This window comes from Xenopus laevis, chromosome 6L (genome assembly GCF_017654675.1).
Source record: "Xenopus laevis strain J_2021 chromosome 6L, Xenopus_laevis_v10.1, whole genome shotgun sequence".
In the NCBI taxonomy this organism is placed as follows: domain Eukaryota; kingdom Metazoa; phylum Chordata; class Amphibia; order Anura; family Pipidae; genus Xenopus; species Xenopus laevis.
In genome coordinates, this window is record NC_054381.1 from 32,852,921 (window position 1) to 32,873,679 (window position 20,759).

The 20,759-nt window shown below is 39.5% G+C and overlaps 2 protein-coding genes across 9 annotated transcripts in view; one reads left to right on the forward strand and one right to left on the reverse strand.

Moving 5' to 3' along the window:
• Window positions 1-17,075, forward strand: part of casd1.L (CAS1 domain containing 1 L homeolog) — a 36,169-nt gene extending 19,094 nt beyond the window's left edge. The window contains exons 12-21 of one of the 5 annotated variants that reach the window (XR_001936084.2): window positions 1,878-1,997; window positions 3,824-3,980; window positions 6,397-6,476; window positions 7,989-8,090; window positions 9,017-9,157; window positions 9,402-9,479; window positions 10,870-10,962; window positions 12,313-12,632; window positions 12,998-13,044; window positions 15,946-17,075. Coding sequence is in view for 1 of the 5 variants with exons in the window: in XM_018267317.2 (XP_018122806.1) it covers window positions 1,878-1,997; window positions 3,824-3,980; window positions 6,397-6,476; window positions 7,989-8,090; window positions 9,017-9,157; window positions 9,402-9,479; window positions 10,870-10,962; window positions 12,313-12,570 (1,029 nt within the window). In the remaining 4 variants the exon portion in view is untranslated. Of the gene's footprint in view, window positions 1-1,877; window positions 1,998-3,823; window positions 3,981-6,396; window positions 6,477-7,988; window positions 8,091-9,016; window positions 9,158-9,401; window positions 9,480-10,869; window positions 10,963-12,312; window positions 13,143-15,945 lie in introns of those variants that run through there. The other 4 variants (XR_001936081.2, XR_001936086.2, XR_001936083.2 and 1 more) reach the window with 4 other exon arrangements.
• A 1,118-nt stretch (window positions 17,076-18,193) lies between these two features.
• Window positions 18,194-20,759, reverse strand: part of sgce.L (sarcoglycan epsilon L homeolog) — a 43,748-nt gene continuing 41,182 nt past the window's right edge. Inside the window, exons 10-11 of one of the 4 annotated variants that reach the window (XM_041565900.1) lie at window positions 20,109-20,118; window positions 18,194-18,812 (exon numbers count right to left, since the gene is read on the reverse strand). In XM_041565900.1, coding sequence (XP_041421834.1) covers window positions 18,782-18,812; window positions 20,109-20,118 — 41 coding nt within the window. In that variant the 3' untranslated portion in view covers window positions 18,194-18,781. The remainder of the gene's footprint in view (window positions 18,813-20,108; window positions 20,119-20,759) is intronic. The other 3 variants (XM_041565898.1, XM_041565901.1, XM_041565899.1) reach the window with 3 other exon arrangements.

Genomic DNA, 20,759 nt, shown 5'->3' on the forward strand with positions numbered 1-20,759 from the left:
ACAATACAATACATACACTTATTCCATAGAAAGGTGTGTAAATTGAGCATAAAAATTGCATACAAATACTAATGGATGCAGGATGTTATTTTAGAATATAAATAGTTACATTCGCGATTAAGGGGGTTATTTACCAAATGCCAAAAATGCAAGTTTTTTTTTTTATTATAAAATGTTTATGAAAGTTCTCATTCATCCAGGGCATGGTATATCTATAGAAATAAGTCAAATCAACTGGACTTGCTGTGTTTTTCTTGAAGACGTTTCACCAGTCATCCAATTGGCTTTCTCAATTCAGAATAACTTGTACATAGGATTTTGCTTCATTATATATCCTCTGGAATGTTGCTCCAATCCCCATAATCTGTTTATCATAATCCACAATGATGTCATTGGCACCCTATCGCCACATGTCATTATAAAATCAAATTTTTAGTGGGAAAATAAATGGAATTTTTCGGGATTTATAAAAATCGATGCAGCAAAAAGTCAGAATTCCGAAAATCCGCCATCTAAAACCTGCCGAGGTTGTATATGAGTCAATGGAAGAGGTCCCTATCCTATTTTGAAGTTTCTGTGCTCTGAGCTGGAATTATCCTGAAAATCCAACAATTTTGCACTTTCTGGCTTTTCTGAAAAATCCCGAAAAAAAACGTATGATTCTGGGGAAAAACGCAGAAAAAAAACATACAATATATAATATATATAATTTTTTCGGGGTTTCCCCAAACTGATTGATTAGTGCTTTTTTAATAATAAATAAGGCCAAATGTGGATTCTAGTTTGGTCGACTTTTTTAATTTAAAAAAATGTGGATTTTAATAAATAACCCACTAAGGGGCAGATTTATCAAAGGTCGAGGTAAAATTTCGGATTGAAAAACTTCGAATTTCTAGCTATTTTTTGTGTACTTCAACTAGGGAATAGTCCAACTTCGATTCGAATTTGAAAAAACTTTGAAGGTCGAATTTTTTTTGAAGTACTGTCTCAAAAAAACTTCGACTTCTACCATTCGCCACCTAAAAGCTGTCGAAGTGCTTTTAGCCTATGGGGGACCTCCTAGTATGGAGTTTGGGGAGTTTGGTAGATTGAAGTTAAAAAACTTCGAATTGAAGTAGGCCGAATTCGGCCCACTCAACCCCAAAAAAACTTCGACCTCCATTCGGTTGGTCTTTTTGAATTCAAAGTTCGAAGTTTTTTTAACTTCGTCCTTCGACCTTTGATAAATATGCCCCTAAGTGTTAAGATAAGCAAGAGGAAGAAGGTCCCTGCCCTGAAGAACTTTCAGACTAATTGAGATAAGATAAATGCAGGATTGCTTTCTATGATAAATGCCCGGTAAGAAGCATATTTATCAGGATATAAACGCTGCCCCAACCTGGCTTAAAAGTTCAAATAATATATTTGTGTAACATCAATTTTTTTTGTAATCTGACTTCTTAATATGTAGTATAATGAATAATCAGCCCCCTAACAAGGACAAAGTTGGACAGCACTGCCCAATAAACCCCATGCCGAGCTCCAACCTCCAAAAAATCTTTAAAGATACCCGGTGTGCACCACAACCCTCCCTTACTCCCCTGCTCCCGGCCAGCTCATGCCACCTGTTCAGTTTTAGGTAGCAGAGTGGCTGGGGATAGGGAAATTGTACAACTATAGATGAAACTGTTCCCCAGGCCCATAGAGCTACTAGATTCACTGTGCTGAGAAGGTTTTCATTCCGGAAGCTAATAAATAAATGTAAATAAAATATTCTGTACAGTAGTTTAATTGTTTGCTAAAAAATAAACCTTTGATGAAAGCTTATGAATTTTCATGCTTGATTTTCATTTTCATCTGACCAAAAATGTTTTTATTTATGTATCTTTTAAATACAGTTTCTGCCAGTGTATATGCACGTCCGAGTTTTAGTGGCTGCCTACCTATTCCAGACGGGATATGGACACTTTTCTTATTTTTGGCTTAAAGGCGACTTTGGAATTTATCGCATTTCCCAGGTATGAATGTAACAATGGGTTATTAAATGGACTAGTTTAGGAGAAATGGGGCAAGAAGCAAAAAATGTCTACAAAGCATCCTATTGCCACATGTCATTCTAACCTTCCGACCATCAGCACAACTTTTCTGCATGCAGTAATGCCTACAGAAGGGACAGGAGTTGGGTGGCACTCGGAAGTTCCTGAAATGCTCCCTGGTGTGTCATTCAGAATCTCAGGTGATATAAGGCACTTATAAGCTCTGTACTAAAGCCTGCTTATGGTGGCATTAAAGGCAATGTAAAGGCAAAAATTTAAATCCCATTTTTACTTTCTTTAATGAAAAAGAAACCTATCTCCAATATACTTTAATTAAAAAACGTGTACTGTTTTTATAAGAAACCTGACTGTATGCGGTGAAATTCTCCCTTCATTTTACTTGCTCTGACTGCTGCAAGTATAAAACTTCAGACGGTCCCTAACTGCTCTGTAGGGTAAGGATCATATTTTCAAACAGCAGGGGCAGCCCCCCACCTTACTTAACTGACTTCGACCAGCTTTGTTTGTTTCCATGTAGAGCAGCTGGCAACCATGTAGAGCAGTGATCCCCAACCAGTGGCTCGCTAGCAACATGTTGCTCACCAACCCCTTGGATGTTGCTTCCAGTGACCTCAAAGCAAGTTTTGGTTGCAAAAAAAAACCAGGTGTACTGCCAAACAAAGCCTACTTTAGGCTGCCAGCTCACATAGTTGATACCATATAGCCATTCACAGCACTTATTTTGTACCCCTAAAGAACATTTTGCATGCTTGCGTTGCTACCCTACTTTTTTGACATTTGAATTTGGCTTACGGGTAAAAAAAAGTTTGGGAACCCTGGGTGTAGAAATTTGTATCCGCAGCAGTTAGAGCAAGTAAATGAAGGGGGGGATTTTACTGCACACAGTCAGGATTCTTATAAAAACTGTACAGATTTATTATTGGGGATAGGTTTCTTTTTCAGTTAATAAAGTAAAAATGGGAATTTATTTTTGCCTTTATATCCTCTGTTTCCAACTCCAGCTACAGGGACAAAGATCATGGAGCCAGATTTAAACTGATTAGATGGGATTCTATTTGGAGGATTATTTTGCTGCAGCCACTGGTTCTGCAGAGTTGGAGAAAGTTTCTATTAAACAATACAAAAACTATAAAATCCACATTAGACAACAGGGCCCAATGCAGTCTGCATATTCAGATTATTAATCAGTCTTGCTGTATCTGCTTCTATGGCAGATTATATTTGACTTGTGCTGTTTTAATAATTTGACGATCCCTAAGCAGCAGCTCAGACCACACTGAGCATGTGCAAAGTCTTGGTCTTGCAAAGATGTTTAACAAAGGTACAAGATGGTGACCCCTGTGGCCAACTTTGAAAGCATAAATCATTTGTTTAATTAGGCTTTAGGTGCAGTAAATTTATGTTTACATTAGTATACAAAATACAGCATTTCTAGCATTATTCTATTTTAGACTTTAGTTTCCGTTTAAATACATGGCTTCAACGCATCTGACAGTGTTATGCGCTGCTCCTTGTGCTGGATTTTTTTTTTATTCTGGTTCAAGGAGAAAAGCTTGCACTTGCCAATGGAACTTGGTAACTTGTGCCACCACCATTGGTAAATGAAACAGAGCGTTTATATTTTTGCCTGAAAAAAAATGCAGTGTTTATAAAATAGTCGTTCTTGGAAAAATACATCTTGAAGTCATAATCACATTTTTGTTTGCATATGGAAGTATGGCTTTGTAAGCTACCACCTTTCTGTCACACAGCTTACTTTTGGAATTCCATTGGTATCTCTTACACAGGTTCTTTTCCGCCTGAACTTCCTAGTAGTCGTCCTTTGCATAGTGATGGACCGGCCATACCAATTCTATTACTTTGTTCCCTTGGTAACATTCTGGTTCATGTTCATCTATGTCACCATGGCTGTCTGGCCTCAGATACTCCAGAAAACTGCAATTGGTAATGTATTTATGTTTATCCTTCCATTCTTTTTATTTGTAATGATAACGTTATGTTTGCTTGTGAACATGCCAGAGTAAAGATGCTTTAAACTGGAATGTATAACGCTTGGTTATTCTAAATGGGACAGTCTGTCAGAATCTGTACAGCAGCCAGGGCCCCCTTCAGGAATACCCCAGTAGAACTTGGGATACATGCCCTTGGAGCTTATACTTTCAATATGTTATAATGCACACAGAACTACTTAGTTACAATTTAAAGTAGTACTTACTCTGCAGGGTTCTCTTTATGCTACCCCAGGGCTCCTGGCACAATCCAAGAACACTAAGGGGGGAATTCACAAAGTAGAGAGAGAGACCATGTTTGGCGTAAAAATGGTGGTAAACTGGTGTAAAAAACAGAAATCCGCCTAAATTCCGACTCAACCGCCACTTTTTATTTTTTTTAGTGAAAGAAAGACAGTTTACTGACACTTTTATGAATTTGTCTTTTAAACAACATTTTAAAAATTAAGTAAAACAGTGTAACTCTTCCCCATGTTCCAGATCAATTCTAATATAATCTGCTCTGCTTTGGTTCACCCAATCTTCACTTTACACCTATTGTAGGTTCCTCATTGGGGAATTAATATCATATTTATAGGGATTACCATTTTATCGTCGGGCACAAGTTTCTGTGTAACCCTATATAGTTGTAAAAGCCTCATTAACAAAACAAGTAAACCACTGATTAAATATAAAAAAGTGTGTTTTATACAATTGCATATGTAAAATGTTTTTAACTCACACTTGTGTTATCTTAATGAATGAGGCAGTATTAGCAATTTGAGTGACTATACCATATAAATCTAAAGGAAAAGTAAAGCCTCCCAGATAATTCTTTAGTTTTAGCAGCATTATTATGCAAAATAGTATTTAAAATTGTATTTAGACCCTTATATCTTGTTACAGAAGTGGCATTACACAAACATGTAGGCAGATTTAGAAAGCCCAGGCTATACCGAAAAAAGGGTGTATAATTTTCCTAGGTAAAATACCCCCCCCCCCCCGGAAATTGCAATTTGATGGCTGACTGAGGTGTAGTAAGAGCTAAAGACAAATTCATAAAAAATTCCACTAAAATGTTGTGAGAAAGACAATCTGAAAACTGCCTGTTTAAAAGTCATATTCGCAAAAGTGAATTTGGAGTGAAATCCGACATTTTTATCTCCACTTTTATTTTGTCTCTATATCGCCACTTTTGTGAATTCCCCCCTTAGAGGCACAATTATCAACGGTCGAATTTCAAATTCATGTTTTTCTAAACTCCCATAAATTCAAAAATTCAAACTCAGATGAATGTAATCGACCCTGAAAACTGAAATTGAATTTGAATCGAATTTGTTTCGAATTTTAAAAACTCGACTAGAATGTCAGGAAGGCTGCAAACAACTCAAAATTGATCCCTGTACGTCTCCCATTAACTTAAACAGCAATTACGCAGGTTTTTGCTGGGGAATAGTCAAATTTGAGTTCTTAAAGGGCCAGAGTATGATAAATCGACATTTTTTCAAAAAATCTAATCCAATTTGAATAACTCCCTAGTCGAATTTGACAGTTTTGACCATAAAAAAAACTCGAAAATTTGAATTTGCAATTCGACCCTTAAAGGAGAAGGAAAGGTTGAAACTAAGTGAGCCTTATCAGAAAGGTCCATCTAAATATACCAGTAAACCCCAAAGTAGTGCTGCTCTGAGTCCCCTGTCAAAAGAAACACAGCATTTCTTTCCTTCTATTGTGTACTCATGGGCTTTTGTATCAGACTTCCTGCCTTCATCTTAAACCTCATTGCCCTGGGCAAGAGCATGCTCAGTTTGCTCCTCTCCCCCCACCCCTCCCTTTTCTACTGTAATCTGAGCCCAGAGCAGGGAGAGACTCAGGCAGGAAGTGATGTCACACCACGTTAATACTGCAGCTCCTATCCTAAACAAACAGAGAGTTTCTAGAGCTTTTTACTCAGGTATGGTAAAACATTCTACAGAATAAATATAGTATTCTAGCTTGCTTTATTGCAGCTAATCTATTGGCAATAAAATACCCCATAGCTTTCCTTCTCCTTTAATAAATCTTCCCCATAGTCTGCAGCATCAGTAACATCTGACATGCTTATATTTTATATTGGGGTACATTATATTTTTACAGATGCAAGATGATTGGAGAGATGAAATTCAAAGGCATTCTTTAAGCAACACTGAGCAAATTTGATTCAGTGCAGTTACCCATAAAGCCTACCAGGAATTTGCATTGACCTGTTCCTAAATGTTGAACGATGTAAGCAAATCTGTGATAGGTTGCTGCAAATGTGCAAATGTGCTCAGTGTGTATATGAGCCTCAGTATTTCTTCCCTGACAGAGAATACATTTTTCTTCTCTTCTAGCAAACCGCTTGTGGAATGTTGGCCTCATGCTGAAACTTTCTTTCGCTTTGCTATGCATAGTTTTTCTGTCATATTCTCAGGTATGTATCTTTTTCCATCTCTATCGGTATAATAACCTAATTAAAGTCAAAAAGTAGCAACCAATCAGCAAGTAGCATGGAAGCTGTTCTCTAATTGACTGCTACGGGTTAGTATATCTGATGCAAACTAGAATTTCCTGTATTTTGTTGCTGAAACTTTTCTCAGGAAAACAAAGATAAAGTGCCATGCACACAGGAGACTTGGCTATCGTCAAGCACTTCATGCTATAAAGCAGAATAAATAAAATACACAATTTACTGTTGTAGCGGCTGCCTTACATACACATGGGTTTCACAAAGACATCCAAAACGATGTAACCATTTATATATTGGAGATACTAGTTTAGTTATTGGCTTCTGTCTTTCATTTCACTGCTCCTGTATCCAGCCAGTGCTGAGTATTGGATTCTACCTAGAGCCCATGGCATGATATACAGTAGACTAGAGAGAAACATAGTACAGACAGTTTGGAAGTCTTGAGACCATGAGACCAAGTTACTTACAGAATCCCAGTTTTGAAGAGGTCTTTAGCACAAAGCATTCAGATGTGGCAAGAGGTCCTCCAGCAGTAAACTAGTAGCCAAGATATTTTTACAAAAGTTATAAAATCTTTACTAGGACATATGTAAACCTGACGTGCCTTTTCGTGCCTGAGATGGGCACTCGTAGGCTATGAGTAAGTGCCCACCTCAGGCATGGAACGCGTCATATGTCCTAATAAAGATTTTTTACTTTTGTAAAAATATCTTGGCTACTAATTTACTGCTGGAGGACCTCTTACCACATCTGAATGCTTTGTATATTCCCAAAAACGTGGACTGGGGGTCACCCTGGTAAGAGACAATCCTTTAAAACATATATTTTCGTAGTTTTGACCTTGCAGTTGTTGCATTATACATTATCTTAACCTTTACTTTTTTTACCTTTGTCAAAGAAATGGAGCCACACCCCAGTATTTATATGGCTTTATGACAGGTCTTGAGCACCTGCATTATACTATGGTTTAAATCAAACTTTATTTATATTCGGTGACACAAAGTTCAGTTCAGCCCTCTGTAGCATGAGCATGCTTTCAAAATTAATTATTAAGAGTGTTTTAGGCCTGTTATCAATAGCCAGATGTAGTACTCCTTTAGCTTTCAGCCAATCTCTATCTGGTCCCTATACGTGCTTAATCAGAAGTCAATGACCAATATTGGCTAATATATGACCAGATTTAGCGTTTGTCACTCTGTGACTTCACTGTTTCAGGCAGCATTCATAGTCTAATAAACGATAATAGTATCTCTAGAAACAAAATGACAAAACGAGATTGGTACAAATAAACGGAATTAATCAGATTAACAAAATATGTGACAAATGTAACAGATGTGGGTATAATAGTGCAGCTCATAAAGGGAATCCAGTGCTTCTTCAAGGAAATAGTTTCCCTGGATTTTCCTTGCCAAGGTGTAAATATGACAGTACTTCTGACTTCGGTTAGTACTCATTTCTGTCCCCTTGTACATACAGGGTGCCTTTGAGAATTTATTTTCCCTGTGGCCTCTTTCCAAGCTGTTTGAATTAAATGGGAATGTTTACGAGTGGTGGTTCAGGTGGAAACTGGACCGTTTTGTAAGTATGCCTTTTTTTTATCACTCTTTCCAAATGGTTTTAGTATACAGTTGGCAGATGAAATATGTTTTGTTTAGTTGTATTTGTTCCATCCTTTAGTAAGTTAATTAAGGTATGTTGGAATGTCCATCATCTGTTTTGACATGTCACACTTTAACTTGCAACGCCCCAGGCACACCAGGATAAAAACTGGTTAGTCTTTCAGTAACGTACTGATATGAATGAACTCATAAAGGGAAAGTATGTCCCTTTTAGATTATTATCCATATTTACTGGACAAATGGCATACTATTTGCTTTGATTAATCTAACATTTTTTAAATGAAGTGCCTCTCCGGCACGTGGCCATCTCTGCTGTTCGACCCGCCCATCTCTTCTGCTGTTCCTGCCCGCCTACCAATGAAAAATGAGTAGGCGGTCTTGTTTGCAGACCGTCACCGTCACTCCCACCGTTGCTTGACTGCCTACTCGTTTTTCATTGGTAGGCGGGCGGAAACAGCAGAAGAGTTGGGCAGGTCGAACAGCAGAGACGGCCACGGGCCGTGAAGGTTTTGCTCAGGGATTTTAATTTTAGACACTACATCCCCTTTAAAGGCAGCTTTTAGAATTGATACAATAGTTGCTAATACTCCAAAGATGCTGCTCAGAAATGTATCAACTAAATGTTGCAAAATGATAACCTGAATTACTGAGCTGCCAGACTCAAACACCAGAGACAGGGACATTCAACTTTAAACTTAGATTTTGGAAAAACAAAAAAAATAAAAAATGTAATGTAATTGAAAAAAGGCTTTATTTCTGTTAAACAATCTAAAAATAATTGAACTAAAAAAAGTGAAAGGTGAACAAACTCTTTAGAAGCTTTTTAATTTAGTAAAGCTTGCGTTGCTTGTATGTGTAAGAGATCCTGTTGTTCTTGTATTGTAGGCTGTTTTCCATGGGATGCTGTTTGCCTTTATCTACCTATTGCTACAGAAGCATCAGATGCTCTTTGAAGGGAAAGGCGAAGCTCTTTTTTCCACCAAAGTTTCCAGTGTGCTGCTCTTCTTCTCTGTAGTATCGTTTTTTGTAAGTATCAAGCCTCATTCATGGTAACTGTGCAATCAATGGTTGCAATACACACTGACCTTGTGTTTTTCACAGAATGTCTATTTAGCGCTATGGGCAAGATAAAACAAAATACAGTGTCACTGTGAAAGAAACGCATTATATATGTAATTCATAATATTGTTCATTTTGCCAACACTTGTCGGGGTTCTACAATGCAGACGTTGCTACTATCTCACACGTTTTTTTGTTGTTTGTTTTGAAGACCTATTCAATCTGGGCCAGCAGCTGCAAGAACAAATCGGAGTGCAATGAGATGCATCCTTCTGTTTCTGTTGTGCAGGTATTGTACTGTAAAGACCATGCTTATACCACACTAGCATGGTGCCATGCATTTATCGAACCTGTGTCCAAAATAGTAGCAAATGATTTGCTTCAGAGACATGAAGAGTAACATAAAAAAAGGGCAAAGGGAAATAATGTACATCACATATTATAGGGAAAGACAAAGTCTTATAAAAATAAATTAGGGATGCACCGAATCCAGGATTCGGTTTGGGATTCGGCCTTTTTCAGCAGGATTCGGATTCGGCAGAATCCTTCTGCCCAGCCGAACCGAATCCTTATTTGCATATGCAAATTAGTGGCGGGGAGGGAAATTTCGTGATCTTTTTGTCACAAAACAATGAAGTAGAGAATGTTTTCCCCTTCCCACCCCTAATTTTCATATGCAAATACGGATTCGCTTCAGTATTTGTGTTCGGCTGAATCCAAAATAGTGGATTTGGTGCATCCCTAAAATAAATATGTAGAAAGTGATCCATGAGCTCTTTTGTAATTGACTTTTAATGGCCCATTTATCAAATTCAAATTTTCTGAAAACAACTTAGACCAAATCCTACGGGTTTTTTCTCCTTATTCATCAATACAATTTTGTTTGCGGGAAAAAACCCTAAAAATATGTGGGGAAAAATTAATCATATGGCTTTTTCAGATTTTTCCACCGGAAAACTCAGATTTTTTTTCAGATTTTTGGCCGGAAACCATTAAATCTTTGGCATATTGTACGAAACCCAACACAGATATAAAACCTCGGCGGGTCTGAGATGCCGGATTTTCAGATTCAGACTTTTTCATCCTCTGGGTATAATAAATCCAGAAAAATTCGAATTTTATAGTAAAAAAACACTTTTTTTTATCTGGTTTTTGGCATTCAGAGTTCAGTAAATAACACCCTTAGTTTTAATTCATTTTTTTTTTTTTTTTTTTTTGCTAATGTCCTACTTTTGCCAGTTGCTGCAGGGATACAAGGCTACTCAGAAAACACTTTTTTCATCACTGATCTTCTCCGTGTAAATAGGCTTTCTGACTCTTTTCTGACGTTTAGGGGCAGATTTATCAAAATGTGAGATTAGAGCTTGTCAGAAAAACTCACCCACTTTCTATTCTTTCCTATAGGGTTTTTAGAATCGTATTTATCAAATGGTGAACTCCTTTGATAAATACACTTTTAAAACCCCATAGGAAAGAATAGAACGTGGTTGAGTTTTTCTGCCGCCAGCTCTGTCACATTTTGATAAATCTGTCAGTTAATGTATATTATCCAATAAATGTAATTAATAAATACTGTATTCTCAGGATTGGAATTACATTGAATTCCTAATGATATGTTTACAATTTTCAACTGCAACACACTCGCTTGTATTTATTCATTTTTGGGTTTTGTTTTACAGATTTTAGCTTTTGTGCTTGTAAGGAACATTCCAGGATATGCACGTTCTGTATATAGCTCTTTTTTTGCCTGGTTTGGCAAAATTTCTTTAGAAGTAAGTAAGTCTTCTGTGTTTTCTGTTAACATGGAGTTTCAGAGGCAGATTTATGCAGGTTGCAACACAGGGGAATTCTGAAGGTTTTCCAGCAGTTTCAATAGTAACATTTCAGTTCAGTGTCAGAAAAGTGCTTTAATCAACTGGGAAATTTAACAGAGCCCCTTCTTTCCTTCCAGATAAGAAATCCCCTGAAAAAGAAACATTTTAATGCGATGCTCTTGTGTGAGCGACTTTCCAAATCAGTAAAATCCTTATCCGCATTACCATGAATTGGTAGAAAAATGAATGCCGAAAATGATTAGCACATTTCAGATGCTAGTTTGGACTGGGTGAGGGCCAGGCAGAATGACGAAAGCTTAATTTATGGAAGCAGGGAGCATCTCCTGACACTTACGTGCATACTTCTGTCTCATGGAGCAATTGGGAGAATAGTGTAGGGAAGTGTCAGAAGATGCTACCTGAATCAGTAAAATAAGCTGTTGCTGTCCTGCTCCACCTTTGTCAGGCAGCTTCTGTTACACATTTGTTGTTTGGCTGCTGCTGGCACAGGTACAGATTGGGGCAAAATAAGGGGTTGGTTTTGCTGTTGGCTCAGGTATAAGGGTCAATATGATGGCTGCTGGCACAGGTACACAGACGTTTAGGGCAGTATGATGGATTTTTGGCTCCTGCTGGCACAGGTACAAATTAGGGCTAATATGAAGGATTTTGTAGCTGCCTCTGGCATAGGTTACAGATTGGGTCCTTGGGAGCAATCAGAGGGATTGACTGCTGTTGGAACAAGTACAAATGGGGGCAATATGATAGGTGCGGGCACAGGTACTGGGGGCAATATGAATGGTAAGGTGGGAAACGGTAATGCATGACCGGGTGGGGGGGGTGCACTGATTGAAGCCCTTGCCTAGGGTGCCAAAATACCTTGGCCCGGCCCTGCTCCTACTCAATGTAAATGAATGTGTCAGGCAGCTGTTATCTTGTGTTAGGGTAAGGGCTCAAGGGCAGATTCAGGGAAATCAGTCGCCCGGCAACAAATCTCCTCTTCTTTGGGGCAACAATCTCACCAAACTGCCTTCCCCTACTTTCCCGTCGGCTAGAATGAAAAATCTCCAGCAGTATGGCACTCGCAGCACTTCGTTTTGCCGACATCTCTTGAAGTTTCCACTGAGAGACTTTGGAAAACGTCTAGCCCCATGTCAGATTTCAAAATTAAATATAAAAAAATGTTTGCTGGAGCAGCACTATTAATGGATGTGTTTTGAAAAAAAAAGACAGGATCCTTTTAACAGCTTAGTGCAAATGAGTGTATTTCACTGGAAAAGTAACGTTTACTTTCTTTTCCTTCCATAGCTATTTATATGCCAGTATCACATATGGCTGGCAGCTGACACAAAGGGAATTCTGGTGCTCGTTCCTGGAAGTCCGATGCTGAACATAATCATTAGCACTTTTATATTTGTGTGCGTGGCACATGAAATCTCCCACATAACCAACGACCTTGCGCAGATTGTGGTGCCCAAGGAAAGCTCGGCCCTTACCAAGAGGCTGCTGTGCATCGCTGGATTCTTTTGTCTCCTTTTAATGTTATCGGCGCTGCAGAACACCTAGGATTTCATTTGTACGAGGCTGTAGGAGAGGAATCCATAGATGGGAATACTCTGCAGAACACTGTAAGTGCTGAATCAATGTAGAAGTCCAATCTGGTTTTGCACTTGTGTGCGTGGAACAGGACATTTTCATACAAGAGCACTTCCGTTTACATCATTTTTTTGTTTGTGAGAAACTGACAGTTGGGACTTCCCTTTGGTTAAAACAATAGCAAAGCTTCACTGACCACTCAAGCTGTGAAGAGGTTCAATGAGCCGACTCCCCTTTATTTCTACTGGGGGGGGGGGGCTGGACCAGTTTGGCCTTTACTGGTGGATGCAAGCGCTTTGAGAGTGGTTTGTTTGCAGGGTGTACAGATTTTATTTTCTGCCGTTGTAGATAATAGGGAATGTAATATTCGGAATGATTTTTTTTTTTTATTTACCAGGGCATTTCGTGTGTGCAAGGGATGCGTGTCTCTATTCTATGTTTCAGGTATGTTTGTATGTGGATGTGTGATGGTCTCCGTTTATTTAACTCTTTGTACCAATCAAAAGTCGGGTTGGAAATTGTTTATAAATACTTTATTGTGATGTGTGGTTAGAGTGTAAAATGATGTATTTATATATATATCTATATATATGACACCAGCAACTGGTTTTATTTGTGTCACAATTTGGCAGCTTTCTGTAATTTTACCTCTTCTAAATTGTTTCACTGACTGGCGGGTAGTGAATCCAATCAGGTGGCATCTTGTTTCTCGTCTCGGTGGCCAGCATCAGGCAGTTATTATATGGAAGATCACTCTGTTGGGAGTGTTTTTATAGGAGAACTAAAGCCTAACTAAAAAAGTAGCTAGAAATGTTGTACATTATGTTTTTTGCTTCTGTACCAGCCCAAGGCAACCACAGCCCTTTAGCAGTAAAGATCTGTGTCTCCAAAGATGCCCCAGTAGCTCCCCATCTTCTTTTCTGCTGATTCACTGCACATGCTCTGTGCTGCTGTCACTTACTGAGCTTAGGAACTGACTCAAAATATACAGTACATATAGAATATAAATGTCACAATATAAGGCTGATTAGTAATTAATACAGATAATTACTACATGGCAGCACAGAAACCAGTGCAAGTAGCATCAGAATTTAATAATCAGCCCTGTAGCATCAGCTTATATTATAGGACAACCTCATTTTCTACTTGATAATTAGTGACGACCCCTAAGCTTAGCTTCTCAACAGCTGCTCAGAGCCCACTGAGCATGTGAGTGTCACAGACACTTTCCAAGATGGTGACCCCCTGTGACAAGTTTGAAGTCCTGGATCATTGCTGCTATTGACAAGCTGAAACTTTAGGCTGGTTCAATAAATTCAGTATATAAAATATGGCCACATAAATTTTTTAGGATTTAGTTCTACTAGGTAGAATCACTGGCTGGCCCCTCAGTGATTCCAGTTGCCGGCCTCCTACACTGGGCACCAGCTCAGGCTAGAGATCTTGTGAACAAGTGCACCACCATTTTGTTCCAGGCACCTCTGCACCTATTGGCTACATGCAGAGGACAGTAGTTGGCAAAGACAATGCGCTTGCCTAAGAATGACACAGGGGAGGTATCTGACATGGAGCAAAAAGGTGGCAATACACTTACATGGAAAGTACCCTGGGCTGGTGCATTTTTAAGGAAGGTCGGAATAGGAAGTGAGCAGCACCTAGAATTAATCAACTCAGCACCCTACCCCCAGTGATCCTACATTTGCTTCTCTGTGCTATAAGATGTCCTGTTTCTGATCATCCCTTTACATCCCGCTGGCTTTTATTGTGCCTGCCTTGCTTTTTCACTTCACTTGCAGATCAGAAATAGAAATATAGAATGTGTGACATGAATTCACCTGCATGAGGCTCATCTATCTGGGAATCAGGACAACCGCCCTGTGCATTAAATCCAACATCAGGATGAGGTGGCCATACATACAGTCGGAGCTAGGGTTGCCACCTTTTAATACAATATCCACCTGCTGGTGGTGGGGGCGGGAACAAAGGGGCGGCCTGTGATGTAAAAGGGGCGGGTTGTCTTGTAAAGGGGCAGAGACAGAACAAGTGATTGGCCAGAAGGCAGCAAAAAGGTACATTTTGGGCGGATTGGGGGCGGGCCAAGGGCTTTTGTTAGGCGTATTACAAATTTACCGGCAGCTACATTGGTGGTTCATTTTAGGGGCAGATTTATCGAAGGTCGAGATGAATTTTCAAATTGAAAAAATTTAAAATTTCGAGCTGTTTTTGTGCTCTTCAACTAGGGAATAGTCCAAATTCGATTCGAATGTGCCAAAAATTCAAAAGTTTGAATATCCAAATTTATCATGTACTGTCTCTTTAAAAATTCGACTTCAACCATTCGCCAACTAAAACCCACTGAATTGGTATTTTGTCCTATGGGGGACCACCTAGAACCTATTTGGAGTCAATTGGTGGGCTTTGAAAAATCTTTGGGAAAAACTTTGAATCAAATTCGATTGAATGCGATATTCCCTTGATTCATTCGATTTTAATTCAGTCGAATACGGACCTATTGGATCAAAAACGGACCTATTCGACCCAAAAAAACCCTCTACTTATTTTCGGGTTGGTGTTTTTGAATTCGAATTTTTAAGTTTTTTTTCAATTCGTCCCTTGAGTGCCCCTTAGTGTCTTATAGAATGGCCAATTCTAAGCAACTTTATAATTGGTCTTCATTCTTTAATTTTTATAGTTTTTGAGTTATTTGCCTCGGATTCTTCTCAGCTTTCAAATGGGGGTCACTGACCCCATCTAAAAACAAATTCTCTGTAAGGTTTCACATTTATTGTTACTGCTACATTTTATTACTGATCCTTCTATTCAGGCCTCTCCTATTCATATTCCAGTCTCTTATTCATATGAGTGCATGGTTGCTAGGGGGATTTGGACCCTAGGATCCAGAATTAGGAAATTGCAAACTGGAGAGCTGCTGAATTAAAAGCCAAAAACCACAAATGAAACCAAATGCAAATTGTCTCAGAATATCAATTTGAAGGTGAACAACCCCTTTAAAAGAGAATGAGAGGCCCTCATGCAGCAGGTCCTCCAGCTCATGTTATTTAAAGGGGAAGTGCTTGCTTTTGCTTTGCACCCTAGTCTGCAGTAAGTGCAATGAAGCACGGTAATATTTGTCCAACACGTTTTACAAAACGACCATTAAAAACCTGCCATAGACAATATTGAGAATTGTCTCAATAGTAGTTATTGGGTCTGGTGAGCTGCAGGTAAGTGGGCAAACAGAAATAATAGTAATAGTAATAATAAGCTTGAACTAGCACAGACTTGATATATAGATATAGATATATATAGATTGTTTTATATATCATTTGATTTATTGTTTTACAGATTTAAAGGACGAGTAACCCCAAATTACAGATTTAAAGGACCAGTAGCCCCAAATTACAGATTTAAAGGACGAGTAGCCCCAAATTACAGATTTAAAGGACGAGTAAACCCAAATTACAGATTTAAAGGACGAGTAGACTCAAATTACAGATTTAAAGGACAAGTAAACCCAAATTACAGATTTAAAGAACAAGTAAACCCAAATTACAGATTTAAAGGACAAGTAGTGCAATATTAGTGAAGTGCACAGCAGCTTGGTGCTTTCGTCTCTGTTGCTTGATGTCTTTCCCCAGCTCTCTGTCACTCAGGAGCATCTGTGCATTTTATTATCTGCTACAAGTATGGGACCTGTTATCCAGAATGCTCAGGACATTACGGATCTTTCTGTAATTTGGATCTTCACACCTTAAGCCTATTAGAAAATCCTTTCAACATTAAATAAACCCAATAGGCTGGTTTTGCTTCCAATAAGGATTAATTATATCTTAGTTGGGATCAAGTACATGCGACTGTTTAATTATTACAGAGAAAAAGGAAATCATTTTTAAAAATTTGAATTATTTAGATAAAATAGAGTCTATGGGAGTCAGCCATTTCATAATTCAGAGCTTTCGGGATAATGGATCCCATACCCGTACAGCACATGGAGCAGTATTGTGGATCAGCGGTGGAGCAGTATGTGAGGGAGGCCTCAGGACATACATTATTTAAACAGTGTTCTTGTCCTTTAACTGCTGGTTTAAAATCAGTCTCTTGTATATGAGCAGATATCCATTTAGCAGCAGAATTCACTGGGATCTGCCCATTTATACTAAGCTGCTGCACAGGATTCCCTCTCGTTCTCCTCTTCTCTTTATTACACGGAACACAAGCGAGTTATTTATAATTGGATGTTATTGATTTATTGTTGCACTTAATGCCCACTTGGTTTTGGGGACTTTTCTTTTAAGATGACGTGTGAAATGTGATCCAGCAGTAAAGGTTATTGTATGAAGCCCTCCAATCAATCTCTCACTCCAGACGGGACATGCTATTTAAAGTGTTTGTGTGAGAATGATACAGTTACGGAGCAAGCGATATCTTGTGGAATCTTGTATTTTACATGTGTAATAAACGGTTTTAAAATCGTCTTTTATTGAATGTTTTTAGCACCTGACTTGTACTGTGCACACATTCTTTGTCTCTCCTCCTCTCTTACCCTTTCTATGTCTCCCCCTCCATCTCTCTCTCACCCATTGAATACCCACAAGGTGCAGAAATTCCCCAGATTCCATGACTGTGCTGGGAGTCTGCGGGTACCAAACTGGTGCGGCAGTGATTCCTTCCACCCTCCCCTGTGGTTTTGGCTAGTTTTCCCCCCCATACACGAATGATCAGGTGACACCAGTCCACAATCACTTCCAGTTTCACGGTTCCCTGGTGAAAAGGTAAGTTAAAGGAAACTTTACCCCCCCCCCAAACAATGTAGGTTTGTATAAAAAGATATTGCATAAAACAGCTCATGTGTAAAACCCTGCTTCATGTAAATGAACCATTATCATAATAATATACTTTTTTAGTAGTATGTGCCATTGGGTAATCATAAATAGAAAACTGCCATTTTAAAAAATTAAGGGCCGCCCCCTGGGATCGTATGATTCACGGTGCACACAAACATACCATTCATGTTAGGTCACATGAGCCAATAAACAGACAGAGTTCTGTCTTTTGCTTCAACACTTCTTCCTGTTACAGTTAGAGTTGTAGTATTTCTGGTCAGGTGATCTCTGAGGCAGCACAGAATGGTGGCACAAGGCAAGAGATGTAAAAGGGCAAGATTTACTTAAATATGTCGACCAGTTTGGTAAGATTCTTTATTATGCCACTATCATTTGCTTAAATATTCATTTTGGGGTATAGTTTTCCTTTAAGATAAGCCGTGGACAGGCTATTAAAGGTTACACTAGGCACATTTTACTATTTGGTATAGTCTACAAATGATTTGCTCTCTTCTTCTGACCCTTTCCGGCATTCAAATGAGGCTAACTGACCCCAGCAGCCAAAAAAAACAAAAATTGCTTTGTGAGGCTACACTTTTATTGATCCTTTCTATTCCTTATTTTATCTATTCAGGCCACTCATAGTCTCCTTATCTTCCTATCCAGGCCTAGAGTAATATGGACCCTATCAACCATCTAGATGCTCAAATTACAAACTGGACAGCTGCTGAATAAAAAGATAAATTTTCAAATGTATTGATAGGTTTGCCCATTTCTCACAATAAATGCTGTTAGGACAAGGTGGAGTTCTGGTGGCTCATCAGAACCGCTCCACATAGGGTCGCCACCCGGCCGGTATTTTACCGGCCTAGCCGGTAAAATACCTGCCGGGGCCGGTATTACAAATTTACTGGCAATGTAGCTGCCGGTAAATTTGTAATACGAATAAAAAGAGCCCTCGGCCTGCCCCCAATCCCCTGGAACTTAACTTTACTTGTGCTTCTTTCAGTGTCTGTGTTGCTGCCCCGCCCATTTCAATGTCACGCCCCGCCCCATTGTGTCCCCGCCCCCCACCAGCCAGTAAATTTTTCTAAAAAAGGTGGCAACTCTAGCTCCACATGAACCACCTGAGCCAAGAGGAATGACACACCATTTGCCATTTATTGATTGTATGTGAACTTTTCCCTGCAAAAAAAATCTTTATACAAAAGAGTTCATAGTGTAACAGATCCAGAAAGCGCATATAAAATCCTGCGATGGGAAGGAGAAGCCGCTGAGCCGTGTGCACTGCTGTGTTCCTGCAGGACTGCCCCCCCCCCATAATATGGTTCCTTCTTCCTATAAATCCATTGCTTCTGTCAGCTTCCGCTCCTCAGGGATACCATTTGCCTGCACAGGGAAAACAGTCTGTTTTTAAGTGAAAATAAAGGCAAACTAACAAATTTGATTGTATTACTGATGGCACAAAAACATGTTATAAAGAATTAGTAGAAGCAATACTGCAGAAGGAATTGTTGCTGAATATATCACTCCACCTTGTACAACTTTATATACAGCTGAGCAGAAAGGGGAAAGGTCCTGCACCCCATCAATCAATATGTTCAACCTAAAATGTGATGGTGGACTTTAACAAGGTTTGACAATTTATGTAGAACTCTGAGTGACATAAAGCAATGGGCTGAGTTGCAGCTTGCAACATAGCCTTACACCCTTGGTTTTTCACTATTTTCTGTATCTGTTCCAGTCCAACTACTGCTCCATTCAGACTCCTTCTGAAGTCACATGTAGCACCATTTGTTCCTCAGTTCTGGTTCCTAAGGCTTTTGTGCATCCCAGGGCCGGAACTAGGGGTTGGAAGAAGAGGCATGTGCCTTGTGTGCAAAGATAAGGGGGTGCTGGACATGTACCTCTTCATTGTAGCTCATTCACATGTGCACGTAGGAGGGGGGTGAGGTGACTGTCCTGGTTGCCTAGGGAGCCCAGTCAGCTTTGTCAGGCTCCGTTGCATCCTGTATTCCTGGTTACACTAGTCCAGACAGGAAAGGCTACAGGCTGAACATTATGTCTAGACCAGACCTTCTAGTACTACTGTTTGGGTAACTGTTCGTAATAGCCAGAAACCATTGTTAGGGCAGAGACACGCTCAGATTCTGGGAGATTTAGTTGCCTGGCGATAAATCAACTCTTCTTCAGGGTGAGTAACTGCCTCCCGCCGGCCAGAATCGAAATCGCTGGTGAGATGGGACTCGGAGCACTTCATTTTCCAAAGCTGCCTGAAGTTTCCTTGTGAGGCAACTTCGGAAAATGAAGCGCACCGATTGCCATCTGCCGGCGATTCACATTCTAGCCGTGGGAGGCAGTTCTGGGAGATTAGTTGCCCCGAAGAAGAGGAGGTTTGTCGCTGGCTGACTAATCTCCCTGAATCTGAGCATGTGTCTCTGCCCTTGAAATGCTTCACTCACCATACACCTTTTTGGCTTTGAGTGTCCTTGAGGGTTTAACTGTAAATAACTGCGCTCCACAGCCCTTTTTGCAGCAATTCAAGACCAAGGGGAGATCATATTCTGCACATTGTTTCAGGCTCTTGGAAGTCACAGACTTCTCAATCTGTTATACTCCAGAGTGGCCTCATGTTGGTTTCATATAAGCAGTGTCTATGGAAAAGCCCAAACCCTTGATTCTTACCTCAAATCTCCTTTGGCAAGCAGGAACAAAGAGACATTCAGATGAAAACCCTAAAATCTGTTATTGTTTTTATTGCCAACCTCAATGCCTAATTTGCTACTTTGAGACTGAAACCTTACTCTTCATGGGTCTATAGTTACAAACCAACTCCTTTAACTTGTGCCCATTTAATTTTTATGACATTTCCCACCAGAACACTAAGCAAGGATTATTGTTTCCGAATAGATGAGACAGAGTTAAATATTTCAGATTCTCAGCTCCTCTGTAGTAGTAGATTACGCTTGCGCTCCTCTTCAGAAAAGGCGACAGGGCGACAATCCATCGCGCGGCGCTCAATTTCTCCTCCCTGGCTATCTCCTATGCAAGGCAGGGAGGAGAAATTGGGCGCCGCACGATGGATCGTCGCCCTGTCGCCTTTTCTTAAGAGGAGCGCAAGCAGAATATCGGTAAGTTATTTCTTAAAGACATTGCGAATTTAAAGTTCAATGTGTCTTGGTGTTTTTTTTTCCTTTATGTAGAAACTAATTTTTTAAAAGAAAAAGAAAATGATGTTGATGATGATCCTTTAAACTGGCCATACATAGGGAGATTTGCTCATTAGGCGAGAATGAACCTCTCCCTAGGGCCCAATGATTGGATCACAATGAGAAG